Source organism: Candoia aspera, chromosome 4 (assembly GCF_035149785.1).
Source record: "Candoia aspera isolate rCanAsp1 chromosome 4, rCanAsp1.hap2, whole genome shotgun sequence".
NCBI lineage: Eukaryota > Metazoa > Chordata > Lepidosauria > Squamata > Boidae > Candoia > Candoia aspera.
Genome location: NC_086156.1, coordinates 40,531,424 through 40,554,853, shown reverse-complemented (window position 1 = coordinate 40,554,853; position 23,430 = coordinate 40,531,424). Strand labels below are relative to the sequence as shown.

At 38.6% G+C, this 23,430-nt stretch overlaps 1 protein-coding gene across 1 annotated transcript in view; it reads right to left on the bottom strand.

The window, feature by feature from the left end:
• Positions 1-15,215: 15,215 nt before the first annotated feature.
• The window catches only part of LRRC3B (leucine rich repeat containing 3B), a 45,247-nt gene continuing 37,032 nt past the window's right edge, over positions 15,216-23,430 (bottom strand). Inside the window, exons 2-4 of the mRNA XM_063303909.1 lie at positions 20,906-21,008; positions 18,064-18,216; positions 15,216-16,474 (exon numbers count right to left, since the gene is read on the bottom strand). Coding sequence (XP_063159979.1) covers positions 15,533-16,309 — 777 coding nt within the window. The 5' untranslated portion in view covers positions 16,310-16,474; positions 18,064-18,216; positions 20,906-21,008 and the 3' untranslated portion in view covers positions 15,216-15,532. The remainder of the gene's footprint in view (positions 16,475-18,063; positions 18,217-20,905; positions 21,009-23,430) is intronic.

Genomic DNA, 23,430 nt, shown 5'->3' with positions numbered 1-23,430 from the left:
AACAAATAAATAAATAAAAAGAAAGAAAGAAACTCATTTTTCATCATCTATAGTTCTGTGCTTATTGTTATTGCCCAGGTTTCCCCAAACTCTTGCCATCCAGGTGCACCAGATATATCTCATCATACCAGCTAGTATGACCAATAGAGGGCTCCTACTGGAGAAGGCTAACTACTTCAGCATCTTTTTGCCTGTATTCCTTAATTTTTCTTGTTTTGATCTCAGTGACCCAAGTAAAACAGAAGAAAGTAAGAGATCCATTTTGCATGAAAAAGCATTTACTTCAGAGGGCTGGCTTTGCTCTATGTTGGCATTAAATATTTGTATTATCAGTGCTTTTCATCTCATCGAATATAAATATATCCTTTATAAAGGTGCACAGAGTAAGCAAAAATGGTATTAGAAGACAAGGCTATGCAGTTCTAGCAGTGCTGATATTAAGCCATAGCACACAACAAAGATCTGGTGTCTCTACAGCTGGACACTCCCTGGCCATCACATCACACAGTGCCAGCTGTAATGTGGCTCCAGTAGGTTCCAGATAGGAAAAACAAATCTGGACTTTGCCAATTCCTAAAGAAAGCAGTTTTTTTTTCTCTCCCCCTTCCCCCCTACAACATAAGTTCCCACATACTTATCAGCTGCCTATACCAATCTTTTTGGGGAAAGAGTTTCAAATTAAGTCAATGAGTTGCATGTGGTCCTAGAGCTCCAAATTGCCCACTTCTGCTCTAGAAAAATTTAAAAACCACATACAGCCATGTGGCTGTAAAGTAATCTATAATTTCACTCTGAAACAAAATTGAGAAAATGCCTCAAAATATAATTAAACTACAATAAGAGAGCCAATTTGGCATAGGGGTTAAAGCACCATACTAGAAACTGGGAGACAGTTCTAGTCCCACCTTAGGCACGAAGCCAGCTGGGTGATTTTGGGCCAGTCTCTCTCTCTCAGTGCTAGGAAGAAGGCAAGGGCAAACCACTTCTGAAAATCTTGCCAAGAAAACTGCTGGGACTTGTCCAGGCAGTCACCAGGAGTCAACACTGATCTGAAGGCACCAAAAAACAAAACAAAACAAAACCCAAACCAATTAAGGGACTGATTCAAGTGGGTGAAATGTCCTTGACTTTTCAGCTGGAGGAAGTGACTGCCTGCTACTGCCAAGTGAGGAGTTGAGTTTGGGATCCATTCATTACGAGGACAAATGGGGGAAGCTCCATGCTGGGATTTGGGGTATTAAGAGGACTTTGAAAGCAGAACCAAATGGGAGTTCATCCACTGGCATTCAAAATTCCAAACTTTTTGTTAAAATGATTGGACCCAGCTTTAGTCACTAGAGTCATTTCAGCAGTAATGAGGGCAGGGTTTATATCACCTCAACAGTGACAGGATGACACCACAAAAGACACTGATCAGTCCCTGGTGGGGAAATGGCTGAGAAAAAACAAGGCTCTGCTCTGGCTTCACTCACTCTGAAATAGGCTCTTTTATTTCTACTGTTTGGGCAGGTTAACCTATTTGGGAGGGGGAGCAATGGAGAGAAAATCAGCCAGACGGTATAACTCACAAGGTTAAAACAACAGGCTGCCACTCTGGCCTATTAACAAGTTGTTAATAGCCTTGAGCATGTTAATGGCTGAGCTTTGTTATGTTAAGGATGTTGGAAGACAAGGAAAGACAATATTATTAATTAATAGTATCAGCAGAGTTAGGTGCTACTGTGTGCTCTTTTATGTTGGTGTGCTTCACTGCAAACCCTGCATTCAACACCTCTACCACAGTTTTGAGGCACAAACCCCTTGTTTATGTAGGGACCCACTGAACACTCCAAAACTAACTTCTTCATAGTTCCTTGGTGCTCTGCACCAATGTTTAGGGTTAGGTTTTTTGTGTCACTAATGTCATGTACTGAGTAGTAACATATTCTGCCTTAGTTCTTAATATTCCAGAAGATCAGCCACAGACATAACAGTGTTTTTCGTAAAGATCAGCAGAACCTCTGTAGGTCACTAAGCATTTATGTATGGCAGAACAAAAGTTGTGTCTCTGAGACAAAACACCATAAAATTGTCCCACATACTTCAAAGCAATCAACTTGTACTATGTCATAAGCTTCTTAAAAGCCACCCCCCCCTGCAATATTCTTCTTCAGCATAACATATAATGAAGTGACTGGAGCCTTCAGAAGCTTATGCTATAATAAATGTGTTGATCTTTAAGTTGCAACAAATCTCTTTTGTGTTTTTACAATAACAGAAAGAGATGCTGCCAACACAATCATCTAGGCTTACACAGATCAAAGGGAGAATGACCTTTTCTAGTGTTTAGCTGCTGTGGCAACTAGAGAAAACAGGCTGCAAGTGTTCCATGGCTGCTCCTCAACTTGTTAAGTCCAGAAGCGGTTGGGGTTGGGGGATGGGAGGGTATTTGGCTGAGTAGAAGGAGAAATTTCTTCTGGACAATGTTTAAAAATGGCTGTGCGTGATGCTTTGAAACATTGCTGCCCAGGCTAATATTTTACAAAAGTTTGTTAAGGTAACTGTTTCTCATCAGTCCTAAAATAGTGTTGTATAATCAGTGGGGCAAGTTAGTTAAGATTAACTTGTCCTCTTGATTATCTATTAGAATATATATTAGCAGATTCAGTAGTTACAAGAAATTCATTCTAGATATGTCTAAATCTGGATCCAATCATTTGTATTTAAAGGGGAAGAAAACTAAGACAGTTTCTGTGCTGTGAGCATGGCAGTAGGTATAAAACAGTAGGCAGATGCATTCCCCCTGAAGCCTGCCCCCGGGCTGTGTGCTGCAATAAACCTTAACTAGTTTTATGTTTGTCATTCCTGAAGAGATCCCTTGCAGACACAGCTCTTACATCCCACTAATTTACTCATGCGCTTCCCCAGACATAGCCATGATGTTTGATGGCAACAGAACCAGAACTTTCTCAAAGACAGCATGTTGTGTGTCAGTGAAAGCAGCAAAATGCTCTAGGAAAGTAGAGATTGTCTGTGTCATCACAGGTCACAGAAGCAGAAGCCCTTCTATGGTTTTCCTCAAGAATACACACTTCTCAAAGAGCAGGCACTCAGTCTGTCAGCATTATGCAACCAACCCTTGGCACCTGGAAAGCTGTGCCATTGGTAAAGCCCAATGGTAAGTGGACAATGTCTCAATAGCCAATATACAACTATTTTTTAGCTTGCCAAGTACAAATGTAGAAAATGAATTTCTTCTGTCCACATAAAAGGAGGGGAAACCCAGTCTCAAGCTTTAATTGTTGACCTTTAGTTTCTTTTAATTCCCCTTAAGCTGCTTCCATTTCTGGCAATCTGATTTGTATTTATAGCCAGACGTGGCTATAAAGATTGTACTGTATTAATTACAAACATGTAACAAATGCCCTTTTGACACACAATGCCTGTCTCAGTTCTCCACCACCCTTTTTTCTATGCAGACCCTTAACTCATTTATTCACAGGTTTATTTATTTATTTAGATTTCCTATCTTACACTTCGGACTGGATGTTCTCAGAAATGACGGAAAACAGTAATAGACCAGCAGAGTAGAGAGCCAGACAGTAGGCAAAAGCTGCTGCAACCCTAGGTAGAATCGACTCAGAAAGACTTTTTTTTTCTCAGAAAGCAGTCCTGTGCCATTCCTCCCTCTTCCATCCAGCCATCACAGTCCCCAAAATATTCTATCAATCTTTCAGTCCCATAATCCTCTTTCCTACTGAAAGTGAATGCTTTCCAGAAGCATTAATATGGACTAGTTCCAAAAATTCTTTGCTATTGGGTATATTCTTCAGGGTTGATGGAGGGCATTAGTTTGCCATAATTTAGATTATGCTGTTGAATGACATGGTAGGAAGATAAGTTTTAAGTCAAAAATGGAAACCCAATCTCCTCCCTTCCATCTTTCCTACAGTACTAGTTGCTAAGAGGAAAGGCCTTCACAGTCCTTAAATAACGTAGTTTTTCTGAGTTAGAGAAGAAAATTGGATCTTGCCTCTAATTTTATTCCTCCCTTTGCTTTTTCTCTACAGTAAATTTTTCTTTAGAATGCTGCCCATATTTGGACCACTTTATCAGCACCTTTATAAAAGACACTGAAGGATGGAAATGGGAACTTACGTCATACCAGATAGAGACAAACTTAAAAATAAAAGACTGGTAAAGCCTAAGCAACTAAACATGCTGTACTGCATTGAGAAGCTGAAAAGGTATTAAGGGGGTTCAGCCTAGGGAGATAATTTCAGATCTTCATTTTTGAAGGATTTCAAAAGGAAAATTGAATCCTAACACCTGCACCGTCTCTCACTGTTCTGAGATTTCTCTTGTAATTATAGCCTTGCTTTGTGTTGCACTCATTTTATTTATTTATTTATTTATTTTTATTTATTCAATTTGTCCCCGCCCATCTCTTCCCAACACTTGATGACCACATCTCCTTAGCTCCTCCTGCCTTGTAGTCCTTGAACAAAAAGAGGCCTAGAAATGTCCACTCCCTTCTGATATATACCAAGCACACAGAGGATTTTCTAAAATGTACAAAGCCTAACTGTATACACTCTACAGCTATAGAAGCTGTTTTCATGCTAAATACGTAAATGGAGCAGAAATAACAATTCCACTGATGACAGAGCCAACAAACATTTTCCAGGTTTTGTTCCATGCACTCTATGCATGCTTAAATGGGAGTGGGAAGAATATTCCTAGGCTTTCTAGCTGTTTGGGATTTCTTGACGTGGGCTAGGGGCCGAATAGAGTTTGCTTTACTCTTCTCTCCTGGTAAGACAAATCAACTTCTACTTCAGTTTTCCTGGGACTTAAGATCTGACAGGTAACACACTCTAGGCTCATCCATCACCCAAGGGACCAAGAGTAATTCAAGCAAAAACAGCAAGAGTGGTCAATTATACTTGCTTAATCTGGATAAGGATGCATATAAAACAAGCATTTCATTCCAACATAGAAGAATTCATCATTATTTTCTTCCTTCCCTTCCCTTCCCTTCCCTTCCTTTTCTATCTTATCTTTATAGCTTCTAAACAGTGAGTTCTCTTTCACAACACATTTTCAAGCAAAGGCTGGACAGCTGCCTGTTATAGATGCTTTAATTTGGATTTCTGCATGGAACAGGTCTGCCTGGATGGCATATATGGCCCTTTCCGACTCTGTCATTCAATAATAATAATGCCCCTTACTCTTTTTCTTAACTGCTTGGGGATAAAGGGGCAATACGTTGGCCAAACAAGAATAAAATATAAAGAAGCAAAGATCTGCATAGAGGATTCCATTTGCTAGGACTGCTCATGGAATCAGGTTGGTGCAAACCAGAAGGATTAGAGACTGAATGAGGTGAGGTAGTTGTAACATAAGAGTAAACAATACTTTATACAATCCTATTTCCACCTGAAAAAGGATTCCTTGTTCAGTATTGTTTAAAAAGTGAATAACTGTTTCTGTCCATGGAAGGAAGAACCATAGTTGGAGAAGAAAGCCTACTTTTGCAGGTCTTTATTTTGCAATTACAAATACTACTGCCCAGTATTCAACCATTGGTAGGAGCAAAAAAGGGATATTACAAGGGTGGATGGGAACCAAAGCCTTCCCATTCCCATTCCCCCAATTATTCCCAGAATGCAAGGCGTATTATGGATTCTAAAAAGGCTAAAATTTGGATATTGAGGAGGGAAAACTATCTGTCAAAAATCCTTGGAGACCTGGATTAAACAGTCTAGTCTAACCTAGAATAAGCTAACATCCTAAACTCTAGTGGAAGCACAAATGTATTTCATTCTCGTTTTAAAAAAGTTACCTTCTCCTTCGAATTTTAGGTCCTTCTGATTTTATGAACTTACTGTCTGATTATACGACTAGAATCTTAATTGTAGTTGTTGTCCAGACTGCAACAGAGGTGGTCCTTAAAAGGACAACTTTTTTTTCCTTTAATACATATCATCTTTGGCTCTGAGCGGTTATCAGCTAGCCACTGTGTAAATTTAACTAGATTGTTTTTAATCACAGGAAGCAGAAGGAATAGAGGTTATAACAATTCATTACTCAAGTGGTGGTTTTATGCTATCATGTGCACTTATGAAAAGAGATACTTTGGTCACACTTCCAGACCCTTGAAAAGATACGTAAGGGAACCTGTTATTAACATCCAAAATGCCGAATTGGATGTCCCCTTGGTGGAACCGGAAACATAATGTATGCAATTCAGTTTTTGAAGGTACAGATTGTAACTGATTTTTTTTTCTTCACTCAAAAGCTAAGGTTAATTCAGAGATTTTTCTTTTTTTCCCCCCTCTATTCCTTTTTTCAGGTACTATAAATTTACTTTCTCCTTTGTGTTTGTGGGAATTTATGTGCACATATGAATTCTGAGAGTTGACCATAATGAGAGTTGGACCATGGAAGAGAAGCACCGAAGAATTGATGCTTTTGAACCGTGGTGCTGGAGAAGAATCTTAAGAGTCCCTTGGACTGCAAGGAGATCAAATCAGTCAGTCCTACAGGAAATCAACCCTGACTGTTCATTGGAAGGACAGATACTGAAGCTGAAGCTCAAATACTCTGGCCACCTAATGAGAAGAGAGGACTCACTGGAGAAGACCCTGATGCTAGGAAAGACTGAAGGCAAAAGGAGAAGGGGACGGCAGAGGATGAGATGGTTAGATAGCATCACCAATGCAATGAACGTGAATTTGAGTAAACTCTGGGAGACCGTGGAGGACAGGAAGGCCTGGCATGCTCTGGTCCACGGGGTCACGAAGGGTCAGGCACGACTGAACAACTAAACAACAACAAATGAATTCTGATGCTTATTTTTAATCTGGAATTCCTGATTTTTGTTTTTTATAACATCAGAATGTACTATTTTCTAACTACTTAGATGACACTTTATATATAATACATCTATTTTGAATAACCAAATTACTTCATTATATTCAAGTTAACTTTTTTTTTTCTTTAAAGCTTGCAGCTTGTTGCTATTTATATGTTGAAAAAAGCTAATTGAGCTAAAGAATGAAGAACATATACTTCATCAACAGCAATTGGATTTTCTTCCTTTTCCTTTTGCTTGTTGACATTTCCTCTTCTTCAAGCATTACCTTGGCTGACCACTGAAATGAGTTCCTAAGACTTTGCAGTAGCTCATGGATGTCACTAGTGCTCTTAGTGAGAAACTTCCAAGTGCATAGAACATAGTTTCAAAAGTTCTCCTGGATATAGTAGAAATCACACCTATCTACAGTATGTGTGAATGGAACATTCCTTAACTAGACAGGAAACCCTGAAAATGTGATAGCAAATATGAAGACACTGCACACTATCATATAACTCCCACTTTTAAAGAAAAATAATTATAAAATCCTGTTGGTGCATCCGCTGAAATAGTTTAAGCTATTGGTGAACCTAGACACTTACAAATATTTTTTTTTCTCCCAATCTCTTTCCAACTCTTCTTTGACTGAATACTTTTGCTGTACAGAGTGAGAGAAATAAGAAAATACTCTCCCCATAAGAAAAAAAGAGAGACATTTCTTAGGGTAAAAAGCACAACTTCAGTTGTGTTCATAAAATACAAAAAGGCTTGTCTCTGTTTCTATTTTGGAGTAGTTTAATTAATTTCAAGCCTGGCAGAGAGATATGGCTCTGAATATAGCATCCAGTTCAAATAGAGGATATGGTAACCAAAACAAAAACAAAAAAAAAAGACACTGTAATTTTGTAAACTGGATTGGTATCTGTTTGTGATGTATTAGCACTTCACGCTAGTAGTGGACAATGCAACTGGCTTTCTTTTGACTATTTCTTTTTCTAATCAGTCGGTTTGTGCTAATCACACAACCTTTGTAAAACTAGTATATAATAAAGCAACTGCCCAGTTCAGCTGCTTACTGATGAAGATTATTACTTGTACCTGTGAGCAGAGGAGACAGCATATAATCAATACATGACATCGTCTCTGTTCAATAAAATTGAGACAGCACTGATTTACAGACACTCTGTGTTGTTATGCCATCCTAAAGTGTCTTGGAATACTAATTCAGTTTGAAAAGAGAAAAGCATCCCATTTATTAAAACTTTCACAAATTATTTCCAAGGAGGCTATTTCCTTTACTGATATTTGTTTTCTAATATTCATGAGTCTACTGATTCTGGAATTTAATTTGATAGGTTAAATCAAAATACTAGAACACTGGCTGAATTATAGAACTATAATATATCCCAAATGCAGGTTGTCTGGAATGAAGGATTAGTGATTTCTATTTATTCTCCAATTATCAGTGCTCTGTATTTTCTCACCTGAAGTATGTTTCAGAACATATGAGAAGCATATGAAGAAATTTAAGTGCTTCTGAATAGATTCAAGAAGCCACTCAGTGTCTCTCGTTCCCCTAAAAAGCTGAGAAACCCTTGGAATCTGATCATCAAAGTACCAGGAATCAATATTATGATAACAGAATATTTCATTATTAATTACACAATTATGTATTGCATAGTCATGTATCATATAGACTTCTGCAGTGTGCTCTACATGGAGCTGCCCTTGAAAAGTATCTGGAAGCTTCAGCTGGTCCAGAATGCAGCCATGTGGGCTGTTTTTGGTGCCCCTAGAAGGGCACATGAAATACTGCTGCTCAAGCTGCATTGGGTACCAGTTTGCTTCTGGGTCCAATTCAAGGTGTTGATTATCACTTTTAAAGCCCTACATGGCATGGGACCATGCCTCTTACTGAGGGACCACCTCTTCCCCATTACATCAGCCCATCCCACCCGATCATGCAGAGAGGGCATGTTACAAACCCCGTCTGGAAACTTCATTTGGTGGGGTCCAGGAAGCGGGCCTTCTCTGCAGTAGCTCCCGCCTTGTGGAACACGCTGCCCCCAGAGGTGAGATTAGCCCCATTATTCCTGGCCTTCCGGAGGAGCCTGAAGACTTGGCTCTGCCACCTTGCTTGGGGCAGAGAGGGGAATAGTTCCACAAGGGGATGGCTTGTATCTTAGACCAATTCTCCCACATACGGGCTGTATCGGATTCTTCTGCCACCTGGACTTCATTCTTGTTCTTACTCTTATTTTTATATTTATTTATTAAGAGTAATGTTATATTTATATATTGTATTTTTATTGTATTTTTGTTAATTATTATATTATAAATCGCCCAGAGTCCCCCGATGGGAGGAGATGGGCGGGGACAAATGAAATATAAATAAATAATCATATAACTAAGAGTTTATAATTATGATACTAAACAGTAGATAACATCTAGATCAGGAAGATGTTTATATGTCCAAAGATAAACATTCATAGCCTACATAGGTACATATCAACAAATAGATTGAGATCTCCAATAATTTGGCATTTTTGCTAGTTTGCTGGAGAGATCAAACCTCAGGCCTTCAAGACAGAGAAGTGAAAACAGATGCCTTCAAAATTCGTGGCAAATTCAGATTACTACCTGATTAGGTTAGTACCTTGGGGTCTTAGCTCTCCAAATCCACAGCCAGCTTAAGAACTCATGGGACATCGCACGAGATTAAGTAAGGTTATTCTAGGTATTTCAAGTTTGTGTGAAGAGAAGAACTGACACTACTGCACTGTATGGTTGTTACTTAATAGGCTGAGGCCCAATGGCAGGCCTGCACTCCATTCCCAAATATGGAAGATATCCAATAAATTTAAGCAGGGGTACCTTCAGCTGCCAGTTCACTTTGGGTATAGTTCTTACATAATGGAGAAAAACAGATTCAAAACAGTCTAACTAAACAAACAAGGTCTTAAAATATTGGGTCAGTCAGGCCCAGTTCCAAAACCAGAACTGTGATTACACAGAAGGTTTAGTGAGTTCTGAAAATAAACAAACAAAAACACATATAGGAGTTAAAAAGAGAGATTACTAAGGGAGAGTACAGTGAGACAGCCAAAGCTGTAGAAATGATGGCAGAAAACCTAAAGCTCAGAATGAGCTGAGGTTGGCAGAGGATGAGAACAACCAACAGGGTTTCTTCAGGTATGTTTAAAATTAAAGGAACAGAGTATCAGCTGCTCAACAAAGACAGCAAAATGCTAACAGAACTATCTAACTCCTGTTTTGACCATGTCATCTCTAACAAGAGGATATTTACTTTACCAGCCAATTTGAAGAGCAACTTGAAGGGAAAGGAAGGAAGCTTGAGATTGACAGAAACAAGGTTAGGAAATTAACTTACCACGAATGAGTTTAGTGTCTAGGGCTAAATAAACTGCATGCTAGGTTTGCTGATGGTCTGGCCAAATGTTTATGAATTATCTCTGAGAAATCCTTGAGACCTGGTGAAATGCTAGATGACTGGAGGACAAAATTCATCCCTGTATTCAAAAGAAGGACTCAACTACAGACCAATCTGAGATTGATGTGTGGCTAGGAAGACCTAGAGGTGATCATTAAGAAAGCAATCTGCCATGAAGTGATTATTTTCAGCATGGATTTGTTAATAATAAATCTTGCCAGACTAATTTTATCTTGTTTCTAATCAAGTTGCTTAGTAGATTAAAATGATAGGGAAGGCAATTCTGACTGAACATTGGAAAAATGTTTAACAGTATTTTGATAGTGGAATAATTTACCTTCAGAGCTTGTCTTCTCATTCAGGGGGGCCAGAGGATGCACAGCCACGTTAGACCCAGAGATGCTTTAATTTGGATTCCTGCACTGAACAGGGAGTTGGGTAACAGTCTGGATGGTCCCTATCAGCTGTATGGTTCTACAAATCTCTACAAAAGGGAGTCCTGATGGAAAACCTCCATGTGGTTTCCTTGGCAAGTTGCAGAAATGGTTTGCCATTGCCATTTTTTTTCAACTTCCTAGTCAACAGCTCTGGAATTCTCTGAGCCTAGGACTGACAAGAGCTGACATAGCTGGGCTTTCAAGATCTTTGACTCAATGCTGTCATCTGTTACACAGGTTCTAATTATACATCAAGCTGAATCCAACTAACATAAATCCCATGGATTTTAAGGAGCCCATTTTATTATTAAGTTAGGACCCAGCAATTGCATCTATATTCTTGACATGTTTTTCTGTATTTATCTCGCTTACAGATATGTTTATTCAGAATCACAGTAAAAATTGAAGATCGAGCTAAAGAACTGCAAACTCTATTCATATTTATAAGACCTTTCATATTTATATGAAAAGTAATTTTACCTAACAGTGTATGTGGATTTTTTAAAAGCTAGAATGAAAGGAGGGGGAAGAAAAAGTTATACCTCAATCTCAATTCAAAATAGATTTGCACAGGTGAGTCTTCCAATGCTCTCTATGAAGCTAAAACTAAAAAAATTCTAACACTCAGTATACATCTTTTCAAATATAAGAGTTTATGTTCTATTGTAACAAACTTCTCAGTATCCTCCAGATGTTTTGGACATCAACTTCCCAAATCCCCAGCAAATATGCCTATGCAAGATGGAGATTGAAAGAGCTGAAACCCAACACGTTTTGGTACCTGGTTGTGGAAAGCTGTTGTGTTGCATGGTAGCCAGAATAAAAATACATGAGTTTCAAAATCACTAGGAAGTGGACAATTTGAATTCAGCAGCTAGGGGACTTCCGGTGATAACATGGCTGACTGAACACCCTGCCCTTGAGTTCAGCAGGCAGACCTCGCAGCGTGGATTCTTTTTGGGGGCACAGGCAGGTTTTTCCTGTTGCCCTAGAGCGTTTTCATGGACAGGAAACACTCAGAATCACCCCATTTGTACTTTGAAACGTCGCCTTGTAGCCTGAGGATCATCAAGAGAGTTGGCTCTAATCCGGTAAGAGGAGACAGGAGTCGGGGATACCACCATTTCCAGACCACGCTGCAGTCCTTAAGGGACACTAAGTTGAGCCTTTCTCATTTCTAAATCACACAATTTGTATATTTTAAAGTTTTTTTGTACCTTAAGAGGGGCTTTCACAGCAAGAAGAAACAAATCCCTCGGTGTTAATCGTTGTTTCTGGAGTAGCCTTAAAACTTTAACTGCTGGCTTGCTTCCCATTTAAAATTTAAGGTGGACTGAGAATAAATAAGCATCTTTCCATAACTATTTTTCTATCTAATTTGAAGGAATTAACATTTCCCTACATGCTTATTTTGATGCTCTGAGTTTTTAGTTTTCTATTCACTTTTCTGGGACACTATATTTATTGGTTTGCATACTTTTTGTTTTGTCAGTATTATTCAATAGTTTCTGGAAGCATTTTCATGGAGAGTTAGACACCACTGCCTAAATCATGGATGACCTTAATGGGACAAAACTTTCCACTGAGCTTGCTGAGCTCCATGCTGATTTCAAACAAATGCTACATGAAACTACTCAAGCTATTTTGCAAGATGTTTGGGATATTATTTTTAAAATGTATCAATTGGTTGGGGATTTTCTGAAAGGAGAGGAAGTGATTTATCAAGGAGGCATTTCTCCTGAGAATCTAGAAGGTGAAGAAATAATAGCTGATGAATATATGCTGCTCATGAGTTACAATTGCAAGATAAGGACTGGTTTGTTTGTCTCAGAGTTTGTTTTGAGAATGAGATAATTTGGTTATGTGGGAAACTTTCTGCTGATTTTTTAAGGGGAGCACTTGGGTTCTTTGATTTATATATTAAAAAAGTCCTGTGTATATTATGGAGACAAATAAATGTTCTGGTTTATTTTAAGGCAGGATAAGAAATTAAGTATGTGGATTGATTTCAAGGCTGTATGATTTTTCGTAGTGGTTCAAAGTTTGTTTGATTTCTTTAAGGTTTAATAGAGGCAAGACTGTTATAGTAGTACTAAGCATGAAAGTAGATAGTTTAAATGTTTTTAAAAATGTTTTTATAATTTGATGGTTAATATAGTGGCCAGCAATATATAGAATAGTGAGTGGTAGGAGCGAAACATTTCATAAATGGGTTTTTAGAGGGGGAGGGAATTGATTTGGAGGTTTATGTATCTGTTCATTTTTCTTTATATATAAGGGGAAGAAGCAATTGCTTTCATTGATTTTTATGCCGCCTATGGGATGATAATATTTATTTAATATATTGTATTTATAATGCCTATATTTATAATGCCTATGGGATGATAGATACATTAAATGACGTGGGTAGTATTAAGAGAAGATGGAAAGAATATACAGAATCACTGCATAAAAAAGAGCTAGTCGAAGTTCAGCTATTTAAGGAGGTAGAATATGATCAAGAACCATTGGTACTGAAGGAAGAAGTTCAAGCTGCACTGAAGGCATTGGTGAAAAGCATGGCTCCAGGAATGGATGGATTACCAACTGAGATATTTCCACAATCAGATGCGGCAGTGGAAGCGCTTATTCTTCTATGTCAAGAAGTTTGGAAGACAATGACCTGGCCAACTGACTGGAAGAGATTCATATTCATATCCATTCCAAAGAAAGGAGATCAAACAGAATGTGGAAATTATCGAACAATTTAATTAATTTCACATGCTAGTAAAATTTTGCTGAAAATAATTCAAGAACATTTGCAGCCTTACATCAACAGAGAACTACCAGAAGTTCAAGCTGGATTTAGAAGAGGACGCGATGTCAGATGGATCTTGGCTGAATGTAAAGAATACCAGAAAGATGTTCTCCTCTGTTTCATTGATTATGCAAAGGCGTTTGACTGTCTGGACCATAACAAGTTATGGTTAATATTACGAAGAATGGGAATTCCAGAGCACTTAATTGCACTCATGCGGAACCTGTACATGGGTCAAGAGGCAGTTGTTAGAACAGAAAACGGTGATACTGAGTGGTTCAAAATTGGAAAAGGTGTGCGGCGAGGTTGTATACTTTCACCCTACTTATTCAACGTGTACGCTGAACAAATAATTTGAGAAGCAGGAATGAATGAAAAACCGGTTATCAGAATTGGTGGAAGACTCATTAACAACCTGCGATATGCAGATGATACAACTTTGCTTGCTGGAAGAAGACTTGAAATACTTGCTGATGAAGATCAAAGATTGTAGTCAGCAATACAGACTACACCTGAATGTGAAAAAGATGAAGATACTCACAAATGGACCAATAAACAATGTCACAATAAATGGAGAGGAAATTGAAGTCATCAACGATTTCATTCTACTTGGATCAACGATCAATGCCAAGGGAAGTAGTAACCAAGAAATCAAACGACGTATCACGCTGGGAAAATCTGCCATCAAAGACCTATCTGAAGTTTTCAGAAGTAAAGATATCAGTTTAAAAACAGGTGCACCTGACTCACGCCATGGTCTTCTCAATTGCCACATATGCCTGTGAAAGTTGGACATTAAAAAAGGAAGATAGAAGAAGAATTGATCCATTTGAATTGTGGTGTTGGCAAACATTATTGAAAATACCATGGACTGCCAGAAGAACAAACAAATCAGTTTTAGAAGAAATACAACCAAAATGTTCCCTAGAGGTGAAGATAACTAGGCTTACTGAGTCATGATGAAAAGGACATCATGTTTGGTAAAGTCGAGGGCCAGTGGAAAAGAGGAAGACCTTCAATGTGATGGATTGATACAATTACCACAACAAGGGATGCAAACACTAGAATAGTCAGGCATATGGCGCATTGCATTCTGTTATACATAGGATCACCATGAGTCGTAAACGACTCGACAACTATGGGATGATTTGTAAAAATAATGTGATCTTGGTTAAATTTAGAGTAAGGGACTAATTGTGGAAATTGCTGTATATTCTTGTTGTTGAAAGTTGGAAGTCATCTTGTAATTTCTCTCAAAAAAATCTTTTTTCTTTTTGTTTTTTCACTATTTTTTTTTTGTAGTTTTTTTTTCTTTTTTGTAGTTTTTATCTTTGTATCTTTGTTCTAAATTTAATAAAGCTTTTATTTTAAAAAAAGGATTCAGCAGCTAGGAACTAATCGGAACATCAATTCATTAATACCTAAATGACAAACTTGTATACTATGCATACTCTGTATAGTAGAACCCATCTTGGAGTACAAAACGCTAGATGGTCACTTTCACATACAAACATAAACTATTTCATAAATATAATATCAAGGTTTGGATATATCTTCAGAGATCCAATTTCAGGAATTTTGAATTGATCTGATTCAAAGTCACATTTTGATTACTGTAAATCTTTTTTGCCCACGCAGCAATAGGTAAACTAGGCTCTTAAGACAGTCTTTGGATCAACAAATTACTCTGCATTTACATGGTTCAAAGTTTAGCTTTTATTTGGTTTTAAATTAAAAAAATAAATTTCATTATTAAAGAGTGGAATGGGTCTAAACTAATGTTTACATAATAGTTCACTTGGTTTAGAATACCACCAGAGAAACAATAAAAGAGTACTGTTATCATCCCAAAACAGAAATCTTTTTTTTTAGAAAGTTAGACAGTGGCAGAATTCAGTTTAATTGGAAAAAGTCTTAACATGTTGACCACGAATGTTAGAAGTAAACAGCTGGCATCCGTGCTATCCACACCTAGCAGCCACTGCAGTCTGTCACTGGATGTGGGGGCATTATACAACAGTGCTAATGTCATCTGCTTCATCTGGTTTCTTCTGCCTGCTCGGCAGAGATTTCAAGTACTCCAGGTGCCGGCGTGCATCCTCTTGATTTTGCCGCACATAGTAAACTACATAGGATATCACCATGGTGAACCAGCCAAACATGGTGACTAGCATGGCATAATCAGTTGTCCTTTTAGAAGGATTACAGAGGTCAGGATCAGCTGCGTTGAGGAATGGCCTCCCAGCATGTTCATCTAAATCGGAGGTCTTACAGATGATACTGTTGGCTGTTTCGTGGTTGGAAGCCATGCTTCTCAAGACTTGCTGCAGGGTGCAATCACAGTGCCAAGGGTTGTTTGCAATTCGAGCCCTGGCCTTTAAATTGTTAAAAGCATTTTTGTGCACGCTTTTAATCCGGTTGTCTGACAAGTCTAGCATCTGCAAGGTTTCTGCCACCCCTTTGAAGGAGTGCTCATCTATAAATTCAATGATGTTTTTGGATAAGTTGAGGACTTTCAGTTGGTGCAAGTCCTTGAAAATTTCATTTGGGATGGATGTAATCTGATTGGAGTCTAAGTAGAGTAGGACAGTTTCAGGAGGAAGATCTCTGGGTATTTCTTTCAGGTTTGCATTGCTGCAGCTGACATTCAAACCTCCAGAATGAGAGCAAAGGCAACCTTTGGGGCACATACTGGCAGAATGAAAGCACAGTATCATGAGGACAAAGCTTTGTAGAAGCAGACACATGGAGAGGGAGCGAGTTAACCACAGGTCTACCAAATGCATGCTGGGATGTCAGCATAATCACCCAACCGCTTCTCATTTACCCAACAGTGGTGGCAAACTGTCTCAGGAACAAAACTGCAACCCCATTCTCACCAACAATGGAATTCAAGAACAGGTTAATACGTAGACATCTTCATGGTCTGTTTGCTTTTTAAAAGGACATTCCTGGAAAAGGAAAAAAAAAACCCTTTTAGCAGACGTACCTTCTGAAAGACGTCAGTAGAGCTTATGGTGCAAATCAAGGTATAATTATTCAGAAATAATCTCCCATTAAGTTCAGTAGGTCTCACTCCCAGATAAACATGTAGAGGATTGCATCAAATGGGAAATCTCATTGGCAAAGTCTTTTTTATTATATGTCCAGGGGGTCACTGTTATAAATGACCGTAAGGTGTTATCTCACTCTAATATCACCATTTCTGAGACAGACAATTTCTTTTTTCTTTTTTTAACACAGGTTTTCTAGAATAGTGGTAATAAAACTTAATTACTTTCTTTCATTTACAGTAGCAGACACATTAATGAGATTTACAGTGGGACTCTAGCAGCAGTGACAAATTAAGCAAGCATTTTTGTGGTTAATGACCTTGCACCACAATGTTCCATATTGCTTTAAATCCAAATTAAACTATTTAAGAAAGGAAGTCCTTTTTTAAAAAAAAGAATGTACTCATTTTCCAGACAAATCAAATACTGATGAACCTCAAGGCATGAGCACTGTTTTTGCATTCAGCAAATTCCCAATTTCTTTTTGTTTTAGAGAAGTGTTATATAACCTGAGAACAGGCACCCTGGCTGGGAAATTATGGGAGATGTACTGGAGTGACAATCTAGGGAAGACTGAACATTTTCATCTGCTTGTATGATAAAGAATTTTGCTACAAAAGCTCTAGAAAAAAATTCTCAGTGTTTTACATTATTTAAAATATAACCTTAAGAAATAAACAAAAAATTATCTATTTTTTTTCCAATGAACATAATATATTGAAAGGGGAGGGAGTTACAGATAATTTGAACAGAACCCAAAGACTGTGAAATGCTGCAATACGGTCATTTGCAACACAATCTTTAATCTTTAATTATGAAGTACAATCCATCTTTACAATCATATATATAATACACATATACACCATTTATCAACAAGCTGAGAAGGTTGTATTTCTTCATGCTGTATTTAAATATAAATGAAATTTATTTTAACATATAAGGTAAATAATGCTGGGACTAGTGGTGAGTAAAATACTCACTCTTTTACTTTCAGATTGTAATTTGGGAAAAACTATCCTAGCAATTGGGGAGGACTGAATTGGGTAGATGAAGTGTAAAAATTTACCAGTGGTAACATACAGGTTCCATACTATCAATACACCACAATTATCTTACTGTTTTTGAAGACAACTGAGTAAAGGCAGAAAGCATTCCACAATTATGGCACCTAAGAACAGTGAGAAGTATTTCCCAGCAGATCATATCTGTAAATGGGGCCAGCAGAGATGCTAACAGAGAAACATTTCTGAAGCCCTTTTAATATGAAAACTGTTCTCCAAAATATGTTTTGGCTTAGCCTTAATATTCACAAATGTGATGAATAAATACCATACATAAACAATGATTTATGAAACTTTGAGTTTGAGTTAATGAGTATCATACCAAGAGAATGCTATCTCTGACCTAGGCTCTGAGCATTGGGAAAATCGCAAATAATCTATCTAAATCACTTTTATACAATATAAAGTAAAATAAGATCCAAGGACCTGTCAGTTTATCGTAGCTCAGTTGCTTTGATGAGGTGCCTTTGGGATTGCTAGGAAGCCTCATAAGTTGCTCCTTTTTTCGGTCCAAGAGGTAGAAAGAGATCTTGCTGAGTGAATCACATGGTGCCATCTCATATTTTATGGTCAAGAGATCTTAAGGAAAAGAGAAAGAAAATGATTGTTGGCAAGGTTGTGCAAAATTAGTTCTTTAAAATTGAAGGGTAGAACAGTTCTAAGTATATAAATTGGAAAAAGCCTATGACCCATGGAAAACAAGTAAAAATCTATATTTTGATGAATGGAACATACAGGGTTGTTGCATTAGCTATGTCAAAGGAAAGAGAAGTGTCTAGTAGGATGCTACTGTAAGTGAAACACACAGTTTGGTACTGTAATGACTTTGAGAACATGACATTAAAAGGCAACATGTCCAAGATATCTCAAAACATCAAGGTACATGCTGGAAGAACTAAATATGGGTTTATATAATTTTGATATACATAAGTGTGTGTATGTGCAGAGAGATGGAGACAGAAAGAGAGAGGTAGACAGAGATGATGTCCTGATTACCAGGAAACACACTGAGGCGAGGACTTGGTCTCTAATATTTATTAGTAGTACTTAACAAGAATCCTAACAAACTGAGAAAGCGTGGGAAAACCCAGCCATATAAACCCCAAAGGTTAAGGCGGTCCCGATCTGTGTCTCTTTGAATGGCTGAACAGTTCCTCAGTGCTACGCATGCGCTTGACAGTCTGGGTGAGAGCCCCCTGCTCGTCATCCTTACTCATGACAGATGGTGAGTATAGGGCTACCAGATCTGGGCTGCATAAGTCCAGATGACAATTAAATTGCAGCAAAGAATTAGCATTTCTGTATCTCTTTACAACCGTGTCATGGTGAATTTGGATTTTCTCAGCCAAGAATATGGGTAGCCCCAAATGACTTCATTTTTACAGACAAATTTTTTAAGGAAATCCTTGTGAATCACACTCCTACCAATGAAACTCTACACAAACAAAACAAATAACAGCAAGCATATCTAGAGAAGGAAAACAAATGACCGCAAACATAATTAGGCAGAGGAAATTGCACATCACCATGATATTCATTAGGAAAATGTAATTGTGAAAAATGTGGTTAGATTGTATTACACAGCTTCTGCAATCTGACTGCTGTTGTGATAAGCTGGATTTTAACTCCCAATGTACCCCACTAGTGTGCTGGCTAGAGGCATGGGTGTCAGGGTCAGCCTCGCTCCGAATAAGACACGGACTCACTTAATAGGGATTAAGGATTTCTGGTTTATTGAAACGGTACTGACAGAGAGAAAAACGGGAATGGGGGTGCCGTGTTGAGGTGCCCTGTATATACCCTCTTGCGGGGTCCCGTGCTCCTCCACCCTTCATTGTCCCCATTCCCCTTGATGGGTTTCTTGATGGCTGTGGGGGCGTTTTCCCGGTTGCTGTCCTTGTCCTCTTGGTTCAGGTGTGTCCTCCAGGGCACCAGGTGCGGCTTATCGCTGCTTATCTGAAGTCCTTCTATTCAGCTGCATATGATTCCATGGGTGTGGGTGCTTTGGATGCTTGGTTTAAGCGCTGATTTAATTATCTCCTTCCTCTCTTTCTTAATGATCATGATCCACGTTGTGAGGCTCTTTGTGCCTTGCAACGGGGTCATGACAATGGGGATCAAGGTATCTGGAGGGTGTCAGGTTGGGAAAGGATGCAATAACACAAAATAGCAAATAATTCCAGAATACAAAACAGGCATACTTCTACTTAACAAATATATCTCTAAAAAGGGTAACTTAATAGTGATTACCCTAGTGGCTTACATCTAATTAAGGGTATCTCCACAGGGGCAGGGGGAATGGTCACAACAGCCATATTGACGTTTTTATCTGTCCCTTGTGGATGCCTCTGGACTGAATCCCCTCACAGAAAGCAAACTGTAAAACAAATCACTTCAGAAGTGGTTAAGACTTCAGAAATCTGATTTAAACCTCAGTTCTACTACATGAATACTCTTAAGCCCTGTCATGGACGAGAAACTGCTGAGTTTAATATGATGGGAGATCCAGTGGAGGAAATAAGTGTTCCCAGTTTCTGTTTGGAAACTGGCATGAGAGCAGAACAGCTGAGATACCACAGCCCCCTAACCTGTCACAATGACAAAGACTGGGAACAGTGCAACTGCTTTGCTGCCCAGTTCATGACATGAACTGGACACACAATCCTAGCCACCCATTCCAAAAAAGGATACTATGCATTATATACCCTTTGGAGATGTCATCCAACTTTATCTGAGGTGTTGCTCGTTTGAGTTTAGAACAGATAATGCATCCCTCCAATGGCTATAACACGAGAAAAACAAGTTTTGTAACAAAAAGAAGTGCATTGGAACTTGGCTCTCCAAGAAGAGGACTTCACTGTTGTGCACACCTAGAGCCCAATTATTGTGGCAGATGCTCTTTGCAGGGGGCTATATTAAAACACCCTTGCAGGTTATGGATCTAAACAGGACATACATGCTGTGCTATTATTCCTATACAGTTTTCTATTATAAATGTTAACTTGCTGCTAAAGGTCTGGTCTGGGTTTCAAATAAGGTTTCTAAACTTCTGAGAAGCTGATCAGGTAAAGGAAGCCAGTTTGGTCTCAATTTAAAGACCAGAATGTAGAATATGGACACCAACATGCTAACTAGTGACTCTTAAGTGAATTAGGTGAGCCAGCTGATAATCTCTGGTACGTTACTCTACAAACACAATTACTGTCTTCTTCCAACAGGAGGTAAGAGTTAGGATTCAAGGGAGAGGAAATTAGAAGTTTGTTTGTACCTGAGAGGTACTTTGGCTGAGAATCCTCAGAGGAACCAAGTCAGTAAGGATTAGAATTTTCCTTACTAGGCCTCGGTGCAGTGCAGTGTCTGAATAGTAATGCCTGGAAACAAAAAGATAAAGTAAGGAAACATCCACAGGGAAAGGATTTGGCAGTAGTGTCAGGAATTTTTAATTTCTTTTCAGTGCTGTTTTTGTTGAGGTGAAAAGCATTGTTTTAACCTTTGTCCCTTTATCTCTGTTTGCTCTAATTAGTGACTTGGAGCTTCAGGATGTGGCTTTCAGTCTCTTGTAATTTAATGTAACTAGCCCACCTCTCTCATTCTTCCTTTGTTGGCCTTATTAAAATAAAGATCCCTTTTTATTGATCATTCCAATGTTCAGCACATAATTAGCCTCACATACTCCAAATCCACCTGGACTTGGTAATCCTGGTAAACGTGGGAAACAAATGCCATTTATTTAAAAGCTTATTAGTTAGGAAAGGGGGACTGTCTTCTACTTCCTCATTCCAATTCCACATAAGGGAACAGTCCATTGAAGACTACCTGCCCAGGAAGAGCTGTGTCATCTAGCTACTGTATACTGAGGTACCCCAGAATTCAGGAACAAAAGAGGTGTTAGAGTAGAGATCCCAGAGAAAATCTGCAGACTTGTGTTTGGGACAGGCATAGCTCATCATCCTTGCTATACAATACACGTAGGATAAAGTGCTGATACCCCGGACAATCTGAAATGACTCTTTTGCTTCTTTTCAGCATAACACATTTATTTTTCCAAATATGAAATCATAGCTACTGCATTGAGCATAGTTGTTTATTTCAAGATGAAAGTCAAAAAGGATATAAGTACTGTAAAACTCCATCGTTTTAACACTAAATTAAATTGTAGTGTAGACAATTAAGAGGTCTCTTTTGCACCATGGTTTATTATATAAGGAACTCTGGAACTGACTCTGGAAAATACACGCTGCTATGCAGCCTCCACAACATGGCTCTGTCTAGGTATTAGACCTTATCTGTAATTCCCCAGGAAGATTATGCTATAATTGTAATCATCTGTAATTCCCTAGATCATGCTGGCTGGGTATCATGGGGGTTCAGATTCAGTGTGCCTGGAAAACCTCTGGCTGGGGAACTTACATATAATAAAAATAAAATTAATGGAGATAAATACCTGTAACATTAATATAATGCTAAAAAATGGACATAGTACAGTAATAGCTAAAAAGAGCAATTTCACAGTGCATTCAGAAAAGCACTGGCTGAACTATACCAGCGTTTCTCAACACTGAGAACCATGCTGGCTGGGGAATTCTGGGAGTTGAAGTCCACACATCTTCAAGTTGCCAAGATTGAGAAACAGTGAACTTATACAGTGAAACTAATGACAGGGAAAGGAAACTCTATAGCAGCAGTTCTATATACTGGGCAAGATTGTGGCCTTTTTAACTTGCTGGTTCAATTACTAAAAAAAATTGAGATATCAAGCCAAAATGCCAAGTAAATGTTTTACATTTGTGTACAACCCATTGGGGAAGAAACATATGCTCCAAGATGTCTTCAGTCAGTTTACTGTTACATTCAAATTAGGAAATTATAGTCTTTGGAACAAGCCAATCAGAGTTGCAAAGGTTTGGTTTCAAGGCTGTCAGATCTCCTTGCGTACGCAAAACATGTTTATTGTAGTTAAAGATTTCTTTGTCCCTCACTTATGGAAAGAGAACCCAAGGGTGCACACTTAGCTTATGTACAGTATCTGAATATTTTAACATGATCATAGTAACAGAACCAACTGAAAGCTTATCAAGAGGGCTGCGGGAAATTAATATCTGTGCTGCAATAGAAAAGTAGGGATTTTTGTCTCCTCTGTTACTATTTTTTAGCATCCCTGCCCAGTGATCAAACTTGTTTTTGCACCTTATTGCTCTAGAAACTGTAATTTTTGATTTTCTATATTATTTCCAAATACTTTTATAAGACAATTCAGGAATCATGAAATAGGTGAGCAGACCCTTGGTTGCTCTGGCAGTGCCTTTCCGTACATGCTTTGCCTGGAACTTCCCCAATTTACTGTTGTGGAAAACTCAGAAGTACAGAGCACAACACCGAGGAGCAGGAACCATGTTTATTGAAACAATCACTGGGTGCCTGCTTTACAAGAAAGCGGGACCCCAAATAATGGGAAAGCAAAGATGTTTACAGATGTTGAGGGCTACAAGGTGGGAAACCCTAGGGATCTGATTTGCTGGCCAGTTTGGGGAAGCTAGGCAGGTCCTTGTCCCTGTCCCTGGGGTCATTTTTATCGTTAGGCAAAGTGGCCCTTTCAGGAGGGGAGCAGAGCTGGGGCAGCCCACTGTTAAGGAGATGGAAGGTTGAACGTCATCAGGCTGACGGAGGATGGGGCTTTGGGGTTTTCTCCGTGTTGCAGTTCCCTTGTAAGGGCTGCCCTTGGGCTGTACAGAGAGCTGGTGAGGAGACTTCTAGTCCTTGGTTTAGATGGGATTGCAGGGAGGCTTTGTCTGG